The 17,533-nt window shown below is 39.2% G+C and overlaps 1 protein-coding gene across 2 annotated transcripts in view; it reads right to left on the minus strand.

Moving 5' to 3' along the window:
* Positions 1-1,062: 1,062 nt before the first annotated feature.
* Positions 1,063-17,533, minus strand: part of CDH6 (cadherin 6) — a 103,248-nt gene continuing 86,777 nt past the window's right edge. For both annotated transcript variants that reach the window (XM_014872403.2, XM_014872405.2), the window contains exons 9-12: positions 13,147-13,268; positions 12,229-12,346; positions 11,890-12,141; positions 1,063-8,237 (exon numbers count right to left, since the gene is read on the minus strand). In XM_014872403.2, coding sequence (XP_014727889.1) covers positions 7,747-8,237; positions 11,890-12,141; positions 12,229-12,346; positions 13,147-13,268 — 983 coding nt within the window. In that variant the 3' untranslated portion in view covers positions 1,063-7,746. The remainder of the gene's footprint in view (positions 8,238-11,889; positions 12,142-12,228; positions 12,347-13,146; positions 13,269-17,533) is intronic.

Genomic DNA, 17,533 nt, shown 5'->3' on the forward strand with positions numbered 1-17,533 from the left:
ATCTGATGTTTTGTGAAACCCGCAGTGCTGCTCTGGTGCACAAACAGAGCCGAGAGACGGGGTCCCTGCAGCCTCTCTCAGGCGCTTTCACCTGTGTGTGTTTCTGTGTGTATTTCTGCTGTAGGTGGGCAGCACATGCTTCCCCCTGTACAGCACCGTGCTTGGTTTCCCTGGCTTGGTGTTCAGATAATGAGGTAAATAAAAACTGTAAACTTCTGTATTTACATCCTTGTGATCTCCTGTTTTTAAAAGCTAGTTTTTTGTTTTTGGTTTTTTTTTATGTTCATACAGATGTTTCCTTCTGGAGGTCCACCAAAGGTTGCAGGTGGATATTTGGGCTTATTTCTCATGAGTTACACAACTTAGTCCTTTCATAAACCCCATATGGTTTTCAGTGCTAAACTGTTTGGTTTTTGTGCTTCATTCTAATGCTTTTAATGTAGTACTACTTTGCTGTGACCTTTACTACTCTTTTCTTTGTCCTTGTCCTTTAAATATGATGGAATTTCTGGAGATAGAGACAGTTCTTTTACTAAGGGAGTATTAAAATGACGAATTTTCTCTTGGAGGTTGTTCTTCTTATGTAAAAATATACTGCAATTGACATTTGGACTCTCTGTAAGTGCAATGAGACTTTTTTTAATCTCACATGATGAAAGACAAATAACTGAACCGTGCTATTATAAATTATGTGATCTTTATATGCTTAAACAAAGGCATTCTGCATGCTTTACCTTGACAAAGCTTCTGCAGCCTTCCTGGCAAACCTTGGGTAGTCAAAATTAGTTTTGTGATCATAGACTAATATCCTCCTTGTAGTAAGCATCACTTAATGATGTCTTCTGGAATTACACCACTCTTGGGAGGCCTCAATGATCACAGAATAGTGATCCTGCTGCTTTCATAGCATGGTGCAAGCCAGACACTTAAGAATGGAGTTTCAAAGACTGAGTCAATTTAGCCCTTTGTCTCAAAGTCATTGAAGAATCTTTTCAAAGGTTTATCTTTATGATAGTGTTGTAAATACATAATGTAGATTGAGAGAATTAGGAAAAAAACAAGTTAGAAAAAACAATTTATTAAGTAATATCATATAAATAACTTGTTACAAAAATCAATTTGCAAAAAGGCAAATTCACTCTGTCTGTGAGAAATTGTTGTTCAAATTTGTTTCTCATCAAATCCTTAAATTTCATTTCCCCCTGCCCCCCAACCCCCAAAAAAGAAGCCAGTACAGTGAACAGGAAATATAAGGGAGAGAGTGCACACTTTCCATCTGACAAAACCAAATTGCCCATCCACGCTGCAGAAAAGATAATCCAGCATGGATCCCTTTGCAACACAGGGAAGTTCTAGGTGAAAACCTCTTGGGCGACAAAACTGTCCCCCACAAATGTCCCTCCCTGCTGAGCAATGACCAGATCCATCCAATGCTGAGGCCCCCTTGGCACAACCAGGGGATGACATCATGAGAGACTGTGTGGCTGGAGCATGCCAGCAAGTAAATCTTCTCAGGTGGAGGCATCATTTTCAATTTATGTTTGGAAGTATTTTTAATTTAAAAAAAAAATCAATACCAAAAAGCATTTATTTTAAAGGGTTTAAAAAAATCACAAATTGCAATAGGAGTCAGCCAGATTGATTTCGCTCTGTAACACAGTTAAGATGCACATAGCATTTATTATAAGGCCTTTCTTTTAAGTTTAATTTTTCAAAGCAATGAAAGTAACCACAGAATTAAAACAGTACAGTGATTCTGAAGTTTTTTGTGTCAAAATCCAGAACAATTTAGTGTTTGCAGCGTTCCTTCTGTTGTATTCACCTGAATCCTTAATAATTCTATAAGTTCGTATCTTTAATAAACACTAAAGTAATAGATCATAGAAAACTAAAAGCTTATAGAAAGTGTCTTGAAGTATATTTACATAAATAGTGCAGTCTCATAGGAAAAGTCAAAAGCTCATGGGAATGGAAAGGATTGCTGGACTTATGCCTTGTTTGTCAAATCAACATCATGGTAAGAGAAATTTAAACATAGCAGCTCCTCTTTCTTTCTTTCTTTCTTTCTTTCTTTCTTTCTTTCTTTCTTTCTTTCTTTCTTTCTTTCTTTCTTTCTTTCTTTCTTTCTTTCTTTCTTTCTTTCTTTCTTTCTTTCTTTCTTTCTTTCTTTCTTTCTTTCTTTCTTTCTTAATTTATTTTTAAAGAAAGCAAAAGATACATGAAGAAAAAAAGGATAAGGGCAGGTTCTGTAAAAACTCCTTTGAAATCCAGTAACCCTACACACAAGATGATAGCTTTGTGGCTTTTAAATGCCATGGGCTTGCCTTGCATATGACTGACAACCTGCCCTCACCCCCCACACAATTCACCTCCTGTTCTTCTTCCTGAAATGCTCAGTTCTCTGACACTTGTACTTCTTTTAACCCCAGCCATGGCTTTTGGATACCTACCACTGAATTTTATGAACTGTGCAGGAAACTGTTTTAGTGTATGACAAACACAAGTCTGGGCTCAAAAGTGTAATATTGCAAAATGATGGGCAGGATGAAGATTGTTTCTGCTGGCTTAAATAAAACTGCTGAGGGCTGAGAGTGGTATTAAAGCATTGTGTTGGAGTTCAGTGTTTTTCTCTCTTTCTGGAACAACACGAGTCTGTAGACATTAAATATGCTTTTGTTCCTCTTTAAGTACAGACACAATCTCTGAGAAGAGGACTCTTTCTAAAGACTGAACTGAAAGCAAAAAATATTGTGGCTTTGACATTTATTGGATGAGGCTGCTATTCCACAGGTGTAGATGGGTTGGAAAAATCCTGCCTTTCACAGCTTATTGATATAAGTCATACTCACTGGAAGTAGCACAATGACTGTTTCTTTTTCAGCTCTCATCTGATGGGGAAGCTCAGACTGCAGAGTTAATTGAAATGCAAATGGGCAGGGGATGGCAGCATCCATCTGGGACAGTTGCCTTCTGAAACACTTCCATACTTCTCACAGCCAAAGCAAACAAGGAGAGACCTCTCTAACAGGTGGTGGCAGGTAGAGCTAACACAATTGCAGAGTTACCTGCTCTGACAGAACCACTGTCAGGAATTCACCCTGCAGAAGACCATCGAGATAGTTCTGCTCCAGAAATTTAACATGTGCCTTTCTTTCCGAGAGATCTACATGGAAATGGCCTGGATTTAAGTTGCTTGGTCTAAAAAAAGATGTCTTTCTCCCTGACCATGCAGATCTGCCTCTGGCGTGTCAGTAAATCAGAAAGTGTTAGAAGTCCACTCTTGGTTCTGCTCAACATGGATAATTCTGGTTTTGAAACTGTAAAACTCTAAAGCCGTTTCTCTCTGCTATACTTCTCTGTGACTGTTCTGATTTTGTATGGTACTGCAAATGTTAATTTTCTTGGTTTTTTGAGATAATTTTTTTTGCTTTCATAACAGAGAAATGGAAAAGCTGTAAATTGTAAGGTGGACTGCTACTTCCTAAAGTGGATTATTTAAAGGTTGCCTCTTCCGTTCACATTTAACAGTGAAGAAACACCTGTCCGTAGGATGAAAAATATATCTGTTTCTTAGGAAAAATTTAGAAAATATTTCGGTGGGTACAGGTGACATGCTTTTCTACGACCTGCCTTTTCCAGCACATTTTTAATAGAAATAACAGCTGGGAGAGCCCTGTGCAGAGCTCTCTGCAAGTCTTTGTCTCAGCTCTCTCCCAAGCACTTGTGTGCACTGAGAGATGTCCTGGCACAGCTGCACTGGAGGCACGGGCTGCTGGGCCTCCCCACACTGGGGCTGCTGTGGGATAGAATTGGGTTTAACCTGAAGTAGTTCTCTTGGGGCAAAAAAAACCCCAGCAAACATAAAACAAAAACAACTCCCCACCAGTTTTCTGGGGTAAGGTGACTCTCTTGGGAGTTAAGATGAAATAGTTACTTTAGAAACCTTATTCCCATTCAAACGTAGAGATGTTATTTTCTGCAGAAACATGACTGGAATAGACTCCCAGTTCCCTGCTTCATGTTGACTTCACTCAATTGCTTGGCATTTTTTAATAGATTCCTGCTGTTAGGTCAGATGCTTTTCCAAATTAAAAGCTCACTGCATTTTTATCTCTCTACTTGGCTTAGCTAAACTACCTAATAATATTTCTTCTTCTGAAATAGGTGTGGTTGTAAGAAGAGCAGGCTTAAAACAGCCTTGAAAGCCACTTCATAGCTCATAGTCCTACAATTGGTTATCTACAAATGACAATTGTAGCATTGTGTGAAAGCACTGTTAAATACTCATTTCTATCGTCTAGCACACCACCATGCAACAAAGTGCAAAGAAATACTACTGCAAAGGTTTGTATTCACTGCAATATGGCACTTTCAATATTTAGAATGCAGTACTGATTTTATAAATTGCACTTTGTGGTACTGCCAAGCAAGAAGAAAAGAAAGAATTGAACTCTCCTTGCTGTGTGAGAGATGCTAAATCTGTTTAATTTGCAGGAAAGAAATAGACCTTAAAACCTAGATGCATAAATAATAATTTGGATGCAAGTTTGCCTCAAATTTTCTTAGAAGAATGCATTTTCTATTCAGGCACCATATTTGTGGTGACATAACATAATTTTATATATATAATATATTTACATAACAGGCACGAGTAGCCACTCTCTATTATTTACTGTGTCACTCAATGGACAAGATAAAACCAGCCTTGAATTAAAAGGAATAAAACCCCAAGCCAACTCAAAACTTGTGCTTGGACTGCTACTAACAATCACTAAATCAGACAAAATCACTGTACAAACATAGGAAAATAGTTACAAGGAGCTCACTGATGCTCCTGTCCTGTCATCCCACCCAAGAAGTGACTAATGCAGGGTGGCCCAGCCCCTTCAGAGCACCAGGGGTCTCTTCAGCCAAGTACCATCGCTTCCCTCTTCCCAGTGAGCTGGAGGTGGCTTGCAGGGCTGAACACCTGTGTGGCTTCACAGACACCTCTGGATCCCCTCCACACACCAGTCTGTTTCCATGAGGCTTAAGGAAGGGAAGGGACAGGTCACTGGCTCACTTCGGGCATCCAGCTGGATTCTGAGCTTGGGGCTATGTGCTGGAGGCAACCCCAGAGTGAGAGGTGAGAAAGGGATGTGTTAGGAAGCTGCTGGGGAGAGCCCCTGGAGGGATGTGGTGGCCCCACTGACTGTGTGAGGGCAGCAGCCCAAAGGGAGGCACCTGTGGCAGGTGGTGCTGAGCATCTGCTGCTCCTCCACATATCTGAAATCCAGATGGTCTCTCCTGTCTGCCAGAGCCAGCTTTTCGACAGATTGCTTCCCAGAAGTTCCGATTTCAAAGAAGCCAGGAAGGAAGAGAGCTAGGCTTTTAGCATCTTAAATTACTGAGGGGCCCTGAAGAGGACATAATCAAGCTCTAGCCATGCCATTGCCATTATGATGGGTGCAACAGCTCAGTCCCCACTACGTGATGGAGTTTGGAACCACTCTCTGTGGGACTTAAACACTCTGAGATGCCTCCACCATGGAGGCTGAGGGCTCTGGACCCTTGGAAACTCTGAAAGCATCCAAACTATAGTGCTGGGCATCTGCAAGCCATTAGCTGCTGCCCTACACCTACAGGTGTGCAGTGCTCGAGTCCTTTCCTGCCCAGCCAGGGCTGCAGCATGGCTGGCTCATCCTCTGCCCTCTCTCCACAAAACCTAAAACGCTTTCATTTTAAAAGTCTAATACTTGGAACTCTTAGTGCTCTCTTTAACTCAAAAAGAGTAATGAATTCCAGGGACTAATTTTTAACTACTCTTAGTTTTCTGTTTATGAATTTTTTTGTCATCTCACTTTATTTCTGGAGTAAATTGGAGCTGTTTAATTTTCAAAATGATTCATTAAAAACTGGGGGAGGAGGAAAATAGATCCATTCCTGTAATTCTGGTATTAAATACTTTTTCTTGAAGTAAACAAGAATAGTTACACACGAGGTTTTTAAAAATAATAATTCATTCTTTCCTTGGCACAGTGCCATGGGCTGGTTCCCTACTTTGGGACACAGGTGGCATTAAACTCCTGGAATTGGATATGCCCCATGGCAGCCCCTTAGGGTTTTCTCCAGAGAACCTCTCCTTGATAGCTGGATTTGAAGAGCAGCCACTACGTGTTTGGAAAAGCCAACTGAAATACTGAGTGGTGTGCAAGCTATAAAGAAAACTGTTTTGGCCCAAGATTATGGCAACTTCCCCCACCTCACACCTGGACAAAAATTACTTGGCTTGGCAAAGGAGATAAACACACACACAGAAACTTGTGGTTAAAATTTTACCTTTTGGTGAAGTCTTTGACAACCCTAGCTGAATAGTTTATTAAAAAAAAATTAGTTATAATTATAAACACCCCTTTTCAGGCCATTGGAATGATCATTAATTGTCACTTATTTGTTCATTCAGGGCTCAAGTCTGGAAGAAAAAAAAAGGAAACAACTACCCAAAAGCATGAAAAGTTACTTCCTCCGGCAGAATGCCAGCATTTTCCATTTCTAAAGCATTTTCCAAATGTCTTACATAGTTCTTGCAACATCTTGATGAGGTAGGCATTATTTCCCCATTTTACAGATAGCAAAACTGGGCAGAGAGTCAGTCAGGAATCCACCCTGGACATCCAGGCAGAGAAGGTCCAGACAAAAAAAGCACTTTCCTCCTCTGCAGTTGCTCTTTTTGCCCCAGAGGATGGCAGTCACCTTGAGGTCACTCCTCCTGCACACAAGAACAGGCAGGAGTAGCTGGACATGAACATCCTGACTCCAACGAGCCCAGCACAGTGGCCATCACTGAACTGATGTGCAGGTGGAGGCTGACTGAGGAAGTGCAAACAAAAGCACAGTTATGATCTGTTCCTTCCTCCAAGTCATGACCTAATCTGGAGCTGGATTCGATGCCTTTCCCTGTATCGCAAAGCGAGCCTGGGTTAGAATGGGGAAACCATCAAAGAATTATATATTGGGGCTACTGACCACACACACGTGCACACACACACATCTCTCCAGCAATGCTAGGTCCAAAGAATATATACAGAGCAGTCAATGAGCTATATATATGTGTGTGTTAGTATGATTCAGTGCAATGGGGCAATGGTGAGTTCTAGAGAAACGCTCAGGTTTAAATGACCATTAAGCCTCTCTACCCTCCTCATGAGTAAAATGCGTGTTTGATGTTCTTTTCTCAGCTTACTCTACTTGTATAATAAACCTTCATTCCATCACCACTACTTTTGACTATAATACATAGGGTAAACTAGGGTACCTCATTACATTGGGATGTGCAATACACAATCGACAGAGCAGTTGTCTGAGCTGAATAGTCTGAATACAAGTAAAAAGCAAGTGAGCTTAAATAGTAATATACTCCAATTTACAATATAAGCAGAACAACTAAAAATATTGCTCCCCATCTGATCCTTTTTTTTTTTTTCTCTCCACTACTGCTGTGCCTGTAAGATTGGCTTGGTAAACTGGATGCAATCAAAAAAATAAGGATTTTGCCTCTTGGAAGCTCATAAAATGATACCAGAGAAAGTTTTCTGATGGCTAACCCACACAGACTGCAGTCATTAGACAATTCAAATGGGTAGAATAGAGAACCCTTTCAAACAGCTGTGGAGAAACAGAAAGAAATAGCCACTTCACATATCCCAATGCTGTTTCTGGGAATGAGGAAGAGAAAAAAAAAAGAAAAAAAAAGAAAAAGACAGCATATTAAGAGTCTTTGTCACTGTCCATTGAGCCATACATATCTGCCAGCTTTTTAAACCGAGGTCCCCAGTCACTGAGGTAATCGTAGTCCTGATCTCCGTCCGTAGTCACCGACTCCAAGGAGCTGAGGGACTCGGCCACAGAACCATTACCTTCGTACGCGTAGGTTGCTAATGAGTCATACGGGGGTGCTGTTGGATCTGTATCATTTTCCTTTAACCTTTGGTTAATGAAATCTCTGACATCCGTGTTATCTCGCGCTGTTGCAGTCCTCCGCGGCATAAAAAGTGTTTCCGGCACAATGTCTCTGCGCAATTTGTTATCATCTATGGCTTCGGGATTCCTCAGCGTGCCGATATCAAACGCCTGGGTGTCTTCCTCTCCACCACCTTCATCGTTATAACTGACAATGTTGTCTCTGATGTCTTCTTTGGAAATTATCAAAGGCTCTTTTTTCCGCTGCCGTCTCAGTGCTGCAAACAGCACCACGGTAACTGCAAATAAAAACAAGAGCGAAAGACAAAGGGAAAGAAGGTTAATCCCCAACTCCATTAAAGCCCAGAAGAAATGCAGCGCCTCTGCTGGAGTTTGAAGTTTGAGAGGATGTTTTGAAACACTGAAAATGTGCACATCAGATTTTCAGGCTGCGCTTGCTCTGCCTGTGAGTTCCTTGGGAGATGAAATGGCATGGATACACAGAAGAAAGGAGATGTCAAGCTTGTGGGAAGCCGAGCAGAGTGTCTTTTTGCTGGTAGGCACTTTGTTACCCAGAGCCATATATTAATTTTGTCACCTTCAGAACAGTTTCATGAGAGCTGGGAAGGAAGAAACACTTTCTCCAGAGTAAGTAACATCAGGTATTATTTATGCTGAACCCCTTGGACAATATGGAACTTCTGCAATGGACAGGGATGGTATCTACTGAGCTTAGCAAAGCTGAATTTCAAGATAAGTAAATCCATCTTCCTCTGGGAAAAAAGCTTGGAATATGGTGTGGATTTTCAGCCAACACAAAGTCTAAGTTTTATTAACTTCCCTGGAATGCTTTTACAATGTACATCACCTTGAAAAGCCCAAAAATTAAATAATGGACTGATGAGATATCATAAAGGTATTTTCTAATCTGACAAAGGCAGATTTCTAGAATATATTTTTGTCCTTCATTTTAAAGTGTGTGTTTGCAGGCACATATTTTTCATTTATTTGGAGGGAAGTAACGGTTTCCATGACCCTGATGCGAATTTTAATACTTTTACTCAGTAATGATTTTCAGTAGTGATGGAGAAGTGGACACAGTGTGGAAAGGGTTATGGTCAACACTTTCCTATACAAGCTAGTTTCAGATTTCTTAGCTTGATTCTACATTAAGATGTAAAGAGCTGAATATTGACAAATGAACAGTAGCAAGGAGCAAGGATGTATTTCTGCTGTCAGTGTTGCTTTAGTAGTCTGAGGTCTGCAGTGGCCAGCATTCCAGCTCTGCTGTGCGAACTCCAAGAAAGGACACATCTTGCTGTCTTTACAGTTTTTCATAGCAAAGCAAAGCAGAAATGCCTAAACTCATTGATGTGAGATGATAAGGTGGATCACAATGATTCTTCATGTCAGCTTTGCTTCTAAAATGGCATGTGAGTCAAGCACAGTAACTGTTAACGAAATTTTTTTTCAGTCCTTTCCTCAGTTGTAACCTTTTAAGGTCAACATCAAGGACTAAGGGTGTCCCCAACCCAAAACTTTATTCCATTGAACCTTTTCGTTCTTATTTTCCTTTGACAGACAAATTCTGGTGGGTTTTTTGTTTTGGTCAGGGGAGTTTTTTGTTTGTTTTTGTTTGTTTTCTTTTTTTTTTTTTTTTAATAGTTTTTTTGGGGTTTTTTTAAATAATCAGTTCCCCTGCAGGAGTTTTTAGAGCAAAATACTGTCTGTAGGCGTTCCTGAGCATCTTGTAGATTGACTATGGTAGGTCACCAAAAAGACAGGATAAAGTAGGAGAATGATGTGCCTTACCACAGGAATACTGCGAATGAGGAAGAACATCTGTCAGTATGAGTTGAAAGGAAATGGATGGTGAAGTTGAAGAATTAGGAGAGGTGGTCCAGATTGCATTAAGATCTCAGCCTAATGATGAACATTTACTTATGGTGTCACAGAAGGGTCCTAGCTTGAGTGATGCTTCTTTGTGCTGCTGTGCAAAAATGTAGTTAGAGACAAGTGTCTGCCTCAAGAGCAAAAAGATGTGGCACTGTGTGGAAGGACTGGTGAAAGGTGTGTATGAAAGAAGAGAGATAGCTGGAGAACATTTGGGAGAACTTGAAAAACACGATGTCAATTTGGAATGGGCTCCTGGAACATTGATGGTAAAATGGTCTGAGAAAGCATAGCAATCACAAATTTTACATCAAAGAGTTGCTGAAGTATCTCATTACAAAAACAGTGTTACACAAAACATGCAAGGATGAGACTTTGATAAATACATCACATGTCTGATATGTGGATTTTACTGCTTTGTGCTGAACTTGCAGGAAAAAGAGCCCATCATAAGCTACATGTTGAAGTACATCACCTTTATTTGCATGTCCGTGTTCAGCAGTATCTGAAACCTCCTGATAAGGTGCTAAACTTACTCAAACTGCATATAAACCTAGCAATTTACAGCCACTTTTTGTTGCTGCTAAACTTTGAGTTGTGGTTCAGGTCTGCCCAGAGTATTGTTTTTCACTCAGTAGTGGCTGCACATTCAAACCCTGCAACCAACCTGAAAATAGAAAATTATATAGCTGAGTTAATTGAAAATCTGCTTATGGTGCATGGTGGCATGAGCAGTAATTGACATAAAGTGCTGCTTAGCACACAGAATCAATTATTTTCGATTGACATAAAACAGGAAATCGTTTAATGTCAGATTGATATTAATGAGCACAGTTGTACTAACGAGTGCAAGACTACCTGCAGCATTACATTACTTTTTCTGGTAAGGAACTTAATACAAAGTGAACTCAGCCCTTAGGGGCAATGATACCATGTTTTGAAAAATGAATTTTATGGTGAATTAAAGATCGGATTGTTACTGTGGGAATCTTTTCTGAAAATGGGATAGAGTTTATTTGAGCAAGCCATGACTATACTGTTAGATTCTGAGAACCATAACCTCATCTTTGACTCATTACTGGAGAGGGAAACTTTGTTAGAAGTAAAGATCAGGACGACTCTGCAGTGGTGATAAGCATATCCAAGGAAGACAGGAGTATGGTAAAATGAAGTAGAATCATGAAGGAAACTTTCTCTTCTGCCTGACCCTACTGTTGTAAAATTGGCCTGACTCCCTTCTTTCCTCCTAGCATCCTAGTAACAACCCCTAGAGAACAGCCTATGCTGTATTTTACAGTTGTCCCCAGATGAACAGATACAGATAATGGCTGAGTGACCACTGTCTCTGCAGTACAAGAGATGTGGAACCTGACAGGTATAGGAGAGATGTTACAAACTGTTCTTATTTTTAAATATATATACATAAAAGTTGACCACCTGTAAGTGCCATAGCCAGAGCTCTGCACATCCTCCACACTCAGGGTCCAACCTCTTTTTAATCACAGGTGGCTGAAATGGAGGACCCTGCAGCCTTTGAGAGAGTCCCTCAGGATCATTCAGCATCTTTTTCCAGCAGAAGAAAAGCACTGAGACTTGTTTCTCCTCAGTTTAGAAATGGGAAGTTAATTCTTCAAAACCAATTTATCTGCCCTCTTTCTATGGTCAACAGAAAGGGATGGACACCTGCAGAGGGTTACGAGTAATGTGTCTGGTCCTCCTCAGACACCAATAAAGGATGGGATGGGATGGGATGGGATGGGATGGGATGGGATGGGATGGGATGGGATGGGATGGGATGAATGTCTCTCTATAGGTGTATCTTTCCATTGACCAGTGTGAAGTCCAGCTGTCTCTTCCTCATATATTGCTAACTTAGATAACTAAGGTTAGATTGGTTGTGCCCTATACACCCCATCTGTAGCAGAGGAGGAAATACAATAATATATGTACAGGATAAGACAATGATGTCTTTACTTTTCCTTTGTCCTAGTCTCGGAATAATCATTATAGTAATGCAAAATAACCATGAAAGGAATAAAATATTCCTGAGCTACTTACCAAGTAATATAATGATGCAGAGAAGAATGGCAATAAGAGCCCCAGTGCTAAGACCAGTAGGATGAATCAAGGCTTCTGCATTACAGGACAGCATCTTTCCTCGATGGTCACAAGCACACACTCGAATAGTCACTGTTTCAGTGCTGCTCTGGATGGGGTAATCATTGTCTGATATTACCACTGGCAGGAAGTAGGTACTTGTTTCATGCCGGTTATATCTGGTTTTTCGAGTGAAAATCCCTGCTGTGTTGTCTGGAAACACAAAGCATGCATTAAATCTTCATCAGAAGACTGAAAGCAAGGATAAGATAATAAAGAAAAGTCTTTTTATAAATTCACCTCTGTTGTCCTGTAGTGTAAAGTTTGAGCTGCTGGCTGCCTCAGGAGCTAAGGAGAATGAAAACTGATGTCCATTGTAAGAGTCATCTTTATCAACAGCACTTAATGTTTGTATCAGCTGAAACAATAAGAACAAAATTATCTCCTAAGTCAGTGAACTTTATGTTTATTTATGTACTCTAAAAAAAACCTGTAAAAGCCATCATTTGTATTAATTTTTTTGTTCTGCTTCAAGGCAGAGGATGTTGCTATGGTGAGCTTAAGAAAAGTCATCCACATGCTGCAGATGCTGTTTAGGGTCACCATACTATTATATCCTATACCATCAGGGAGTGACATAATGAATTTGAAAGTTGGTAGGAAAATCATGTTGCTTTCACCAGAAGGCTTGGGTTAATGCCACTGCAGATGGGTAGGAAACCTTCGCATGTGACAAGGAATAGAGATGAAAGGTGAGACAGTCCAAGCTGAATTTATATTTATCTACCCTAATCTCATGTCACAGAAATTGTTTGGCTGAATCTTCCAAACCATCCACAACTTTGAACTACTTCACAATAGGAGTGGTAGACTGAGAGTTATCTAGCAGGATATAGCTGTATCACAGAAAGGACCTGTAACATTTACAGACGAGAAATTGTTTTTGAAGGAGAAGTGGAGGTGCCTGAAAAAAGCAAAGGATGAAAGAATGAAAATGAATGAGGGGTAACAAGGTGCAGTACAGAAAAGAACATTCAAAAACATACTGTCATGTCAGCTGGAAGAATACTGAGTGAAATCAGATACTGTGCAGCCACTGTTTAATTTTGCAATTAAGTTTGATGCAATGCAAAGTACATCGCTTGATGAGGTAATGCAAGAGTAGCAGCAAAACTCATTTAATTTGGAATATTTTCTTAGTACGAGCAGACAACACACCTGTTCTGCCTTTGCGTTTTCACAGACGAAGGTCTCATAAAACATGGCAAATTCTGGAGCGTTGTCATTTACATCCAAAACTTTAATGAACACTGGGACACGGCTGCTTTGTTTTGGGTTGTCTGAAATGACAAAACCAGAATGGAGATTTTATTTAGCCCAGTTGCTGACTCAGTGCAGCAGAAGAAAAGGACAGACTTGGAGGCTCATTGCCTTAATTTTTCTCACCCAGAGCACTTCACTTACTTTCTGTTGATTTCTGGTGAATGTAGTATCTTTACTCTAATTCTTTAGAATTAATTCTAATTCTAAACTATAGAATTAAGATGGAGTACAAGTTCAGGATTTACAAATTCCTTTGATCGTTCCAATGTTGATTATGTATGTATCTGTGATATACGTAAATATAATACTGGAACTAAATTAAATATATTTATTAGCCTGACTGATACTGTTTGGTGGCAGCGAAGTATCTAGAACATATTCCCTCTCTTAGCTGTCTAACAGGAAGAGTCATGGGGATGATATTGAGTGGGTTTTTTCTTCTCCACTTGTTAAATATAATACTCTGTGTCCTACAAATCTTGTGGCACAGTTCCTTAAGCTACCATGATTATCATTATTTTACAGAAATAGTAACTGCAGGTGTGATCACCGATGCTTTCTAACCTGTTGTGAATTGTTTTGTCTGATGTTCTAGAGTAAATACTGAACTCTATCAACTGAAAAACATGAGCGCTATATAGAACCTGCAGATCCCCCTATGTAAAGAATCTTTTTTTTTCCCTATAAGGACTGCATAATGCCAAGAGATTGAAATTGACAAAGATATTCCTAAGCATAGAATATTAATGAAAATACTGTTGTCTTTCTGGATAAAACAAACAAACAAACAACTGGAAGTGCAGCATACTGTATAGACCATTCCTTTTCCTCTTGGGAGGAGGCAAGGCTTTGATCAAAATGATACACAGAATAAGAAAGAAAAGCAGTGGCAGTAACCTTGCCTAGAGCCATGCATGGTAAAATAGGCAAGATTCTGAGGCAGAAAGTCACACCATAGCAGCCACTGACTCCTAAAATGTACAAGATCTGGTCCCAGAGAAATTTGTCATCACTAATCAAAAGAAACCCAGAGACACTGCTGTTGATCTGTCTCCTTTGTGCTCCATATCACACAATATCCACCAAGGAGTATGTCGGTATGGGAATGTGAGAGAGAGAAATCTGAGGAAAGAGTGTGATTGAGATAAGTTTAGATTAAAATAAATACCTTGTCCTCTCCTACATGAGGGCTCACATTGCATTTTCCCAATTTGATTTCCTACCCACGTTAATATACGTTATCAATGCATTTTAACCTATCATTCAAGTGAAAAAGTAGTGCAATAAAATATAGCAGATCTAAGACTCTGTATTCTTCTACAAGTACTCATTATAGTAGCTTGTTGGTTTTATTATTATGTTTATTCATTATAGTAGCTTCTATTTATTCATTATAATAGCTTGTTGACTTTAATAAAAGTCCTATTAATGTGTTTATCATCATTTTGGATATGTGAAAATGCCTTCTCCAAAATTGGCACTGCTTATTTGTATTGCAGAGCTCAGTCATTTGGACAAAATATTGTGCTTTAAGGCTCCACAGTCCCATTGCAGTTAATATGATTCCATTAGGCATAAACCTCTTTCTAATATCAGCCATTGGGCTAAATTCATTCGATGTATAAAATAACAGTTTATGTATAATATGGACTAGGCTGAATTCTTTGCTAAAATACATCAATAAAAGAGTTGAATTTTTATAACAGGCAGAAATCAAAGGCTTCCATTTGAAGTCACAGGACTACTGGCAAGACTATTTTGTAGGGCATACTTTTCTAAGAAATACATTCAAATATATTGGCAAACATGTTTCTTCTCCTCTGAAGAAGGAGAATTGTTTTATTTCCTGCTTTTTAAACCTAAACCTACATATTTTCATTTTACTTCTAGGTGCTTAAGGTTCTCACAATTTAAAATCATACTGTAATAAACAGAAGCTTCATATAAACTCTAGGCTCTGTGAACATAAGACTTTTCTTTGATTTAATGGAAATTAATATACATCTTCAAGTATTTTTTTCTTTTTTTGGATATTCTGTGGCATCATCGTTCAAATTATTTGTGCAAATTAATTCATGTAGGTTCATTTGTTTGCATTATCCTTTAATTACTGCTGGGCTGCATCTCCATAGACTCAACACACTGCTTAAATCTATTTCTCTGCATGGGGATATGTTTTCTGCTGAGCCAGCAACAAAACTGTTAAAGTGGTGATTTTTTCCAGAATACAGCCTCAAAGTCCTGCCAAGGTTTGACTTACTCATAAGTGTTAAGCAACAAATATTGAAAAACATTCTGGGAATTGTCTTGGGTAAATCAGCTGTAATTCTGCAGCTGTGACTCACTAGACCTGTGTCCTGTGTTTTAATGCCAGTTTGCTGCCTGACTGTGGCAGATGTACTGACCTGGTATTTCACCAGCTATTTATGTGCTGCAGTCACAGTGTGATTGATTCTCTGGGCTGCTGAGCAATTGCAGCTCATACTGGTGAAAAACGAGAACATTTAGAAATGGAGCAATCTACGCTTACTGACAATTCTAGACAAAGATAGAACAATTTCTGTATTTTTTAATTTTTTTTTTTTTACTGTGAAACAAAATCAAGAGCAGTCATCACTGAAAGATGTTTCTCTTTATGACTTTATAATTTATTTTTTTTTTCTATATCAAAGGGAGTACCCACCCATTTGAAGGCGTATCCTGCCTGTAACTTGACTGGATTTTTTTTTTAGATTACTTCAGTGAAATATACTTGGAGCTTGATGAGATAATGTCATTGAGAGTAATAAGTGATTCCATGGAATTTAGTAGAATGGGACTTTATGTAGCCTTGCTAAAAATTTCTGGGTTTGCCAGGAATAATAAGCAGTGGTACTTTCCAGTCTAGTCTCTTGAGACTAAAATTAGTGAAGTGTCCTGGATCGGAAAAGTACATTTCAACTGAAAAAAATTGCCTTTGGAAGACATCTATCCTAGTTATTCCAAATTTGGTCTAGGCTTAGTAAAGCACACCCTGGGATGCAGTTTGTTGCAGCCTGAAAAGATTCAGACTAAAGAGGAATGGTAATTAAGACAGAAACCTGTGTCAGACACAAGAGGTTAAGTTGAGAGGGTTTGGTGCAGTAGAAGGTCTGTGCTTAGGGGAGGAAGTAAGAAAGCAAATGAGTACTTCCTAGAGATGCTAAGCTGGCTTTCAGACAATTTTCTATACTGCATGTTATTTCAGCCCAGCTGGGGTGAATGCAAGTGTTCTTGCTATTGTCAATGCTAAATGTTCTTGCTATCCTTTTCTTTTCAGGCATTTATTTTTCCCTTCCGCTCTACCCAGGAGCTGCCTGTATAGTGTACAATTTTTGACCCTAGAACCCACCTTCAAGAACTTAATAGAAACACAGCTACATGACTAACATTCAGTGTTTGGTGTGCTGAAATCCTATACCTAGCATTAAAAGGTGCAAACTTTCATGAGAAGGAGACAACAATTAAAGTTCTGTCATTCCTATAGGCTCATACCCACTACTCCTTCATGTAACTCCATTTGCTTGCCTCAGTAGCATTGTTTTACATTGGTTTTCAGTTTTAAAGAAGACTTACACAATAAAGAAAGTCGAGTCAAGTAGTCTTAAGGTTTTACACTCTTCTCACTGTTAAGTAGACAATCGAGCCATACACACATACAAAAATAGAAAATGGAGCTTACATTGTCTCAGAAAAATCAAAAGCTTTTTAGCCTCTGAGTTGCAGAGAGACACTGACAGTTACAGAACTAGTGTTTATATTAAACTTATCTACTATTCCACCATAAATATAGGCACCGTGACTCTGTAAAAGCAAATAGAATTGCATTCCCTGATATTCAAGCATATGATGTACTTACAGATAATGTATTAAAACACAGCAGGTTGTTTATTAATGCCATCTCAAACACGTCTTTATCTTAGACCCTTGGCATTTCGACTTCTAAAATCAGCATGTCTAGTATTATCACAAGATCACTACTTTGGAAAAATCCTAAACTAAGTGACAGACTGATTTGTAGATGCAGCTTGTAATTTCAAAGGATGCACACAAAGTAAAAAATGGAGATGTATAAAACTGACTAAGATCTGGGCACCCAGCTCAGACCAGCCACTTTAGCCTTATTTGAAAACATCCAGTCTGAATGAGACTGAACTCAGCCAAAGAATGCAGTTTGGCTTTAAACCATCTGTTTTGTTGCATGCCAGTTTCAGAATTCAACAACCATGTTCAAAATTTAAAGTGGCTATAACTGATCAGAGAA

This window comes from Sturnus vulgaris, chromosome 1 (genome assembly GCF_052056855.1).
Source record: "Sturnus vulgaris isolate bStuVul1 chromosome 1, bStuVul1.hap1, whole genome shotgun sequence".
NCBI classification, from domain to species: domain Eukaryota; kingdom Metazoa; phylum Chordata; class Aves; order Passeriformes; family Sturnidae; genus Sturnus; species Sturnus vulgaris.